This window comes from Typopeltis vanoorti, chromosome 25 (assembly GCF_054136105.1).
Source record: "Typopeltis vanoorti isolate ZY-2024b chromosome 25, IOZ_Tvanoo_1.0, whole genome shotgun sequence".
Classification (NCBI taxonomy): Eukaryota; Metazoa; Arthropoda; class Arachnida; order Uropygi; family Thelyphonidae; genus Typopeltis; species Typopeltis vanoorti.
This window is the reverse complement of record NC_143573.1, coordinates 9454926-9464270: the sequence shown is the minus strand read 5'-3', so window position 1 is coordinate 9464270 and position 9345 is coordinate 9454926. Positions and strand designations below refer to the sequence as shown.

General features: G+C 31.4%; 1 protein-coding gene across 1 annotated transcript in view; it reads right to left on the bottom strand.

Moving 5' to 3' along the window:
- Nucleotides 1-4245: 4245 nt before the first annotated feature.
- UbcE2M (NEDD8-conjugating enzyme UbcE2M) overlaps nt 4246-9345 on the bottom strand; it is a 107939-nt gene continuing 102839 nt past the window's right edge. Inside the window, exon 5 of the mRNA XM_090414268.1 lies at nt 4246-8392. Coding sequence (XP_090270394.1) covers nt 8252-8392 — 141 coding nt within the window. The 3' untranslated portion in view covers nt 4246-8251. The remainder of the gene's footprint in view (nt 8393-9345) is intronic.

The following is a 9345-nucleotide window of genomic DNA, read 5'->3' as shown; positions in this document are numbered from 1 at the left end:
GTTCAGCCAAACACTTTTAGCATCTATGTTGATCCCATCAGCACTATCATTGAATTCCTATCCAGTTTGTGCAACAGCTCGTACTTCATACACCTGTGTTTTTTCACCAGTAAAGAGGCTGCAGTGAGCTCAAGATTGAATACACCAGGTTGATAACTTTTAATAAAATGGGTGCTCATTAAACAATCTCTTCTGCATCTGTCACACACACACATACCATCTATATTCAGCATGGTCATTCTTTCATAAATTCCTTCTTTTACTTGCAAATAACAATAGTTCTTTTGGGTTTTATTTAGCTTGCAGAGCCAGTTTCTTTCAATACAAGAAGTAAAGATCTTCCGGCCTTCTCCTTCATCACTGACATTATCTTTATGCACACTGTATTCCTTACACATAATCTTTGTCTTACAAATCCCTTGCTTAATAAGATTACACATCCATTTCACTCCTACTCTATTTATTCTTCAAACTCTAGGGACACATCCCAATATTGCAACACTTAATTAGCTTTTAAATGTTTCTTTGGCACTGCTGATATCCATCTCATCCAGCAAACGATACCATGGGACAGAACCTAGTATACCCTTTCATCTAGTCATAATTTTCTGCTTTGTGGTTCAACATGTAACATCCATAAACTTAGCCACTTCCAAAGTCAGCTGATCACCAAGTATTTTGTCATCACTAGCAACCAATTCACTAAGTCTGCAGCAATACCGATGTATTTGATCTTGTTAGACTCTCCCTCACACCAAAAGAACTGCCACATGGAAAATTGATACTAGCATAGCAGTCATAGCTTTCTACCCTACTCAAACAATCCAATATCTTTAGCAGCATATTCCACCCATCCTCTCATTTCTATCCTCCTAAAAATACTATACTGCTGTACACTCAGTATGTCTGATAGCCAGGTCTCATTTCTGCCTACAATCTGAAGCTGTAACATTTTCATCAGGGAAACAAACTCTACTCCTTTATTTCCGATACATTTGGCATTCATGTACAGAAAAAATAAGTTAATAAGCATGCAGATTAATAATTTAACCTGGATGCTTTTTTTGAATACTCACTTCTGTACTCTGAGTGATCCAACTGGACAACTTGCAGATCTCTATTCTTATCCAATAATGAACTACTAACAACCTTGCACTTGCTTAATAAATGTAAACTGGACAAATACTCAATTGTCATAATTATTTCCAAAATAGTGCACATTCCTCTCATTAACACAGTTGCACATTACAGTTGCTCTATTGCACAGATTCTCACTATTCCGATTCTCCCATCATAATCTTCAAAAAGTTCTCCTCCTCGACCATAGATGGCAAAACTATAGTCAAGATTTTTTTTTCCAAGTTGGCACATCTGTCATAAGCATCCATGTGAAATTACAAGTCATTCTATCAAGTAGTTTGTTTTATACAGTGCTGTCTGAAGCAAAAGTGTTGCTTCAGACAGCTGTATCCTTTGAAATTGATAAAATTGAGTATCGTGCAGTTATAAAATTCTTTGTAAAAGAAGGTTTAACGGCAAAAGAAATCCATAAAAGTTTATGGGCACTCTTCTCCTTCATTTTTGACAATTAAGAAATGGGCTGCCGAGTTTAAATGTAGCCATACCAGCCTTGAAGCTGATCCACGTGAAGGATGTCCAAAAAGTGTAACACCAGAAATCATTGATCAAGTGCACGATATGGTATTGGATGACCACTGAGTCAAAGTGCGTGAAATTAATGAGACTATAGGCATTTCAAAAGACCGTGCAGGATATATTTCGCATAAAGAATTGCAAATGAAAAAGCTTTGTAAAAGATGGGTGCTGTGCTTGCTCACAGCTGGTCAAAAACGCACTTGCATGAAAATCTCTGAACAGTGCTTGGAGCATTTTAAAAAGAATAAAACTGATTTTGTGTGTCGATTTATTACTATGGTTGAGACTTGGATTCACCATTACACACCAGAATCCAAACAGCAGTCAAAACAGTGGACAGAAGCCGGCTATTCAGTGCCAAAGAAGACAAAGTCTGTTCCATCAGCAGAAAATGTAATCCCATCGGTGTTTTGGGATGCTAATGGCATTTTGTTTATTAATTATTTTGAAAAGGGTAAAATAATGAAAAAGCTTTGTAAAAGATGGGTGCTGTGCTTGCTCACAGCTGGTCAAAAATGCACCGGGGAATATTATTTCGATCTTTTAACCAGACTAGACAAAAATATTTGTGAGAAAAGACCTGGTTTGCAGAAGAAAAAAAATCATCTTTCATCAGGACAATGCACCTGCACACAAAGGTGTTTCGGCAATGGGAAAATTAAGGGATCTGCACTATGAATTGTTGGAACATCCACCATTTTCCCCAGATTTGGCTCCCTCTGCCTTCTCTTCCCAAAACAACTCTTCCTCGCTGGTCAGCAGTTTTCTTCAAATCAAGAGGCAATTGCAGCTGTAGAGGAGCATTTTGCAGATCTTACTGAAAACCATTACAGGGACGGGATAATGGCGCTGGAATAAATGTATTAGTCTTAAGGGAGATGATTATGTTGAAAAATAAAAATAATTTTGAAATTATAAATTCGTTTTTTCATTGCTAGGCCAAGAACTTTCCAAACACCCTCATACATTCCTTCCATTCCTGTGATATCGTTCTTGAGCTGAGACTCAAGTTACACAAACATGTGAAAGGCGTAGCCAATTCAGCTGAAATACATGAAAGCTCTTTCCATCACCCTCAACATAAATTAGGTATAATCAAACCCTTAAAAAATACAGCTTTAATTATACTGCAAAATGATGAAATTAAAAGAAAAGAAACACTTCAAATCCTATTTAATCAGTTCCTTCAAAATTGCTATTCAAAAAAAGTTACTAAAAACTTTTATTTTCTGACGATCCTGTGATAATTCAGAATTTAATTATAAAAACAGTATCCTTACCGTATGTTCGACTCATTAAGAAAAATGGCCCATGTATTAAAATCAGTCAATATTTTCAAAATTGAAAATATTGACTAATTTTTGAACACAGGAAATTGAAAAATTTCCAACGTTCCCTTTTACAAACATCCTGGATTACACAAAATATTTTTTGTTCTTATAAAAAGTGTAGGTGGGTCAAACTGGGTGAAGTTTCAAAATATGCAAAAGAGAAGATGTAAGCAACATTGAAACCAAGAGAGAAGAGGCAGCTTGTAGCACACATTCTCACAAAAGGTAATATGGAAAATTGCCAGCTTCCTCTATGCCTTACTAAGAAGACAGAGGTTATTCAGAGTATTTTGAGGTCATATTCTCAAAAGGCACACTAAACAGAAACATGGTCAATTACTTCATGACTTCTCCTATGCCTGCAATCATATACAGAGTTTATACAACAATGTATAAACTGCACATGATATGCCTAATGATACATATGATTAAACTATCAATCCAGTATTTTTTCAATTTAAAGAAATAATGGCTGTTTGGAAACATTTCAGTTTTTTTTTTTTTTTTTTACTAAATATTTTCTTGAAGATGCTATCAGAAATGGACAGTAGTGAAACAATCTTTAATAATAATAAAAAAGTCTGCAAGTTAAACTTGATTAAAGTTCAAATAAATCTACTCATAGTGAATTACCTAAAAAAAATACCAAATTTTCCTTATGACAAACAGTTGAAAAATTAATGAAATGTATTTCTAGTGGAGCTTTGATAATCTTAAAAAAAAAAAAAAAGTCAGTGAAAAGGTATCAGGAGAAAATCTGTTCATGAAAAAGAAAGAAAAATAGTGTCACATGTGAATTCAAAATATGATCCAGGATAGAAGTTACCAGTTACAGAACAGTCTGTATATCTACAATCATAGTTATTGTATTGGAGAGGTTAGTTAGGAATAGAATACACGATTGAGTTGAGATTCTTTACAATGGCTGGAAAGGGTTTGTGAAAAGTAAGTCTTGCTTTAGCACTCTACTTGTTTATGATACTGCTGGACCCTGCAAAGGCATTGTAAGATTACCACATAAATAGGTGGGGAAAGATAGGATGTATAGACTGTGGTTGTTTGGAATTATGGATAAAGCAACTAAGGCTACAAGGCCAGAGCGCATGATGTCTGTAAATTGCATGCATTTTTCTGATTGGCTTTGTGGGATGAAAAACCAGAGTTTCTGAGAAGGCTTTCAACCTTTATATGAGACAGGCTAACTCAACAGATACAATTCCTGGCAAAAAAAAATCCAATCAATGATCTAACACTAATATTGTGTGTGCGTGCGCACGAGCATTAGGATTTATTTTTCCTCAGTACATAAATTTAGTTCAATTCGAACTGTTATGAATATAAATACGATTAACAAAGAAATAAAATTTATTACAAAAAATATTTTATAGTTACTTTTAATCAGAAATTAGGTGAATGGAAATCAAACACTGAGATAATTCTTTTGATCGCGAAATATATATCCAATCACTGAACTTGGTATTTTGTTATTCCTCCTTTAGCCCGAATGATGGCTTTCATCCTTCGTGGCATGGACTCAATAAGCTTCTGACAGTTAGTTGGCAGAATTTCACTCCGGCTTTCCGTGACTGCTTGAAGTAATTCAATGACGTGTAGACCTTTTGGTGTCGATTTTTCACTTTAAAATATTCCATGCATTTTCAAAAAAAATTAAGTTCCAGGCTATTTGAAGGCGAAGTCATAGTTTTAATTGGAGTGTTTCCAGTGTTTCGCAGAGTTCTTGATTCATCTGCTGCAGTGATAAGATGCATCTTGAAAAATACCAAAAAATGCTCTAAAATTTCTTTGTAGACTTTGGAGCTGATTGTATGTAACACAACACACAGTTTTCCAACACCTTGTGATGTCATGTCATCCTAAATGGTAAATGAGGGTGAAAATTTAGCCTTAGTATTAATGCACTCTTCGAAGAACTTTATTATTTAGACTCAAAATATGTGGATCTGCCTTGAAAGTATGCGCCAGAAAATGACAACCACCCAGTTTATTTAAAATGAAGTTCCAAAATGCTAACAATCTTCTTCACTCATCCAATTATGAGGCTATATTTTAAATGCATACTTTTATTTTTTTTAAACTTACAATTAAGAATTACTATTAGAAATAAGTCATTTTGGAAATGGGGATTGCTTATGTAAATACTTGATCCACTGATGATATATCATTAATTAGATTGCATATCACTGAGAATAATACTTTTCGTAGTTATAAGAGTAGATACTATGTTTACTTAGGTTTTATATTATAATCTTATTACTGAATGTGTCTGCTCAGAAAACCAACATTCATGATGCCTTATCAGTACCTAAGAAACTGCTGAAGTGGTATTACGCACAGGAGAAAATAAAAAATTAAAAATGATTAGAAAATGACCAGTAAATAAAGCTAAAGACTAATTATCTGTATTTTGTCATAAAATTTCATTTAAAAATACATCCACTTTTGTATTACTTATGAAAGAACATGAAATTAAGAATTTATAATAATCATACTGAAATCCTAGTGTTTATATAAATATCAAAAACAGAGCTGTAGCTGCTTGTTCGGTTTATAAGCATTATTGAATTTAATGGTAAGATAGATAGACAACTAAATGATACCAACATACCGAGAACAGTAATATAGCTTATTCTAGACTAAATCAGAACTTTCCTAAATATAAACAGAAGATTCTGAATACTATGTGTATATGTTTTCAAATATCCTATGTGAAATTATGATAGTTGTTAATCAATATAATATCTGCTCACTAAGAAATGAAAAAAAAAAAAAATGTTTTGCTTTAAAATAATGCTTCTTATAATTTAGATAAGGGTTATTTTTTGCAGAATGCTTCATTTATTATCAACAAATAATTAAATGAATAATAAAAATTAATACAAAAATCAGTGAGAAAAGTGAGAAATTAAAATTAAAAATCCTTCTCAATTAGTTCATCTTAGTTACTGAAAATTTTGAATAGCATGCAAAAATGGAAGAAAATAAGTAATACATATCTATAATAATTATTTACATATATCTACAACTAAATTTTTAATATATTTTTAAGTTTTCACCAGGGTCACCTAACTTAGTGCATGTATTTCCCCTTTTTTTTTCATATTTCTTCTACACAAAGTGATGGTTGAGAAATATATGATCTAATTTTCTTACATAGGTTTGTTTTGAATGTCACATTTTACTCTTATGAGAAGCACAACCAAGGTTGTGCTTCTCAAAACAGAACATAACCAAACAGGATGTTTAAAAAAAATGAACAATCATAAATATTTAATTAAGGGAGAGCCATATCTGCTCAAATGTGATTATAGCAATTGCTTATAAGAGAATGTGATATGTACATTATAACAAACAATGTTTATTTAAATGTTGCTATATAAATGACTATATAGCAACAACTAATATAACTTTGCACTCATTCAACCAACTAACAATTGGCAATATATAAACTGAACATATCAAATTTTTTTCCTTAAAGAAGTATGGTTTTCAAGCAGAAGAGAGTACTCAATAGACAACTGATTCCTACTTACATCTGCTATACTGGTTAAAATGATTGAATATCAATGCATAGTTTAGTTGCAAATCACAAAAATAAAAGCAAAATGTTGATTCCTAAAGAGTTGTGGGTTTAGCTGGCCCCTCAATGTGCTGAATATTTTAAAAAATAAAAAACAGACTACACTACAAATACATGAATTCTATATTTGAGCAAATATAGAAATAGATGTTAAAGTATGGGTTTTTAATATAAATAAAAAAATCTTTCATTAAGAATATAAGGAAATAGTGCTTATTATATAAGTTGATATGTAACTCATGTATTATCTGTTTTTTTTGATTCTTTGCATTAATTGTTTTTCATATTTCTTAATATACAAACAAAGTTAGCCTCTTAACAAACGTAAAAATTTTATTTGAATTCAGTTAACAATTTTCAAGAGAATGGTGCACTATTTCTCAATGAATGAGAAAATATAGATGCAGAGTGCATATTTTAATGATAAAGTAATATGCTGTTCTTTATTCTATGCAAATTTTTATTCATCCAGGCAATATTTCTCATATGTTTTTCCAAACCAAATAAAAATTTGTGTTAAGATTTTATCTAGTCTGTTTTTAGTGTGATATTTATTAGCCTAATGCAAGTTAATTGTTTAGTTGGGTAAAAGAGAATACATTATAATATGTAATGGTTTAAATAATAATTCTGTATTATTATATTTGCTGTTTCTCTAAATATATCATTCATTCAAAATGCATCATTCCAGCAATGTCATTTTTTTAAATGTGAAATCATGACTGATAAAAGTAATCGTAGAGGAGATCTAACAGCATAATTTAATAAAGTAATGGATGAGACTTATGACGTTTTCTTTCAATCTTCATTATTTAGTTTTGTACTTACAGAAAAAGTACTGAATGTTGCATTTTTTGTTTTCAAAAAAACATTTTTTTTATTCTAAAAAAAAACTTTTACTCATTATTAAGTGCATCTCATTCTGACTACTTCAGCAAAATGATAAGAAATCTCATTTTATATGTAAAAGTGCAATGCATATAATTAGGAACTATAAATATTACAATTTATTTCTGATTGGCAATGTTAAAATAAGAATTCAATACAAAAAAAAAGAAACATTTCGGAAAGATAATTATTTAATAAATAAGGCAAATAAAACCTTGAAGAATACAGATTTTTAATATTATTCTGTTACCATTTTTATTGTATTGACTATTTGATTTGAGATAGCCAGTTAATATTTATTAATTCATGGTCATAATTTATGCAAACTGCAAATAAAAGAAAGTATGAGAGAGAAGGAGAAAATGAGACATGAAAAGATGCTGAATATTATCTATAAATATTAATTAACAACTGATAATAACAAGCTATAACTGCTTGTACTGGTAGGCCTAAATTTGTATATTACATTGATTTCAAAATTTATCCAAGAAGCTAACTAGAAAATGCAAATTTTAATTCAGTGATGGGCTGCATAAGAAGTACTCATACTCTGTTTCTCTCTCCCCCATTTTTTTTTTTTTTTTAATTCTTTGGATAACACTAAAAATTAAATCATGGTGGAAAACCATAAATAGGTGCAAAGCCCACCAGCAGCTAAGTTAGGCAAGGTTTGGAAGAACATCCTTCCTTTGCATCACAAGAATATAACAGTCTCTTACAATTGTGTTTAGAAGCAGTTAAACACAGTCCAACTTAATACTTGGCTGTTATACTTGCACTACTTTAAACAACGTTCAAAGTAGATAGAGCCCACATAACCTCCGAGCATTGCTTTCTTTACATTTTGTTCAAACAGCCGTCTATTACTCTGGAGTACCTCTGCAGCTTCCTTATTTAGTGGATCTTCAGGATTAGGTTCCTTAAAAAAACAAAGTCCCATAAATATATGTTTCATGATATATATATATATATCAAGAAATAGGCAATTAGTAGTAATATCAATGCCTCATGATATTCAATTCATTTTCATATAGTAGCAGTATCCTCTACAACTTATGTAATTATTACAGTATTATATAATTAATTAATTATGAGTAACTGTCAAGAATTGATGTATCATAGCATTCCAAAGTTATGTGAAGTCACAAAAAATGTAACCACATACAGATTATATTATATACTATAATTGATCAGTAAATATTGCTGCACATAACATACTCATTTAATCTGATGACACTTTAAAAGTAAACAAAATAAACAACAGATCATTCATTATCATAAATTATAGACAACTACCATGTTAGAATCATCTGGGGTATACATATACAAAGAGGCAAGCTACATTACAATCCACAAGTATGCCAGAGTATTCACTAATTTCGTTAACTGTTAAAACTACTGGTCTAGCTTCTAGTGAAAAAATTATTAAAATGCTGCTATTTGTATATTACAAAAACACTTCATAAAGCACCATGCAATTATCAGGTCATGTAAAAATTTTCTGCTCAGAGAGCACTAGCAGGTCTGTGTAGCTGTAAAAAAATGTAGAGGAAATATTGGTGGTGGACAAATAACTGAAATAACAACTAAATTTATTGCCTAGTGCCATGGAGTAGAAAATTGTAGAAGAAACTAAAACAGAATTTATGTGGGATGAATGGATGCCATCTATATTCTTGAGGTTTTTAGACCATCATTACTGTTGAGATTAGGGTGGTGGTTGATTAGAATTTTACAGGCTTTTTTAAATGTACCCTCATACCAAGTTTTGGTACAATGTATGGAAAAGATGACTTTCCAATCAAGTAAGTGTAGAGAATCCAAGGCATGATCAATAAGGTCAAATTTTCAATTATTAAATCTGATCTGTCA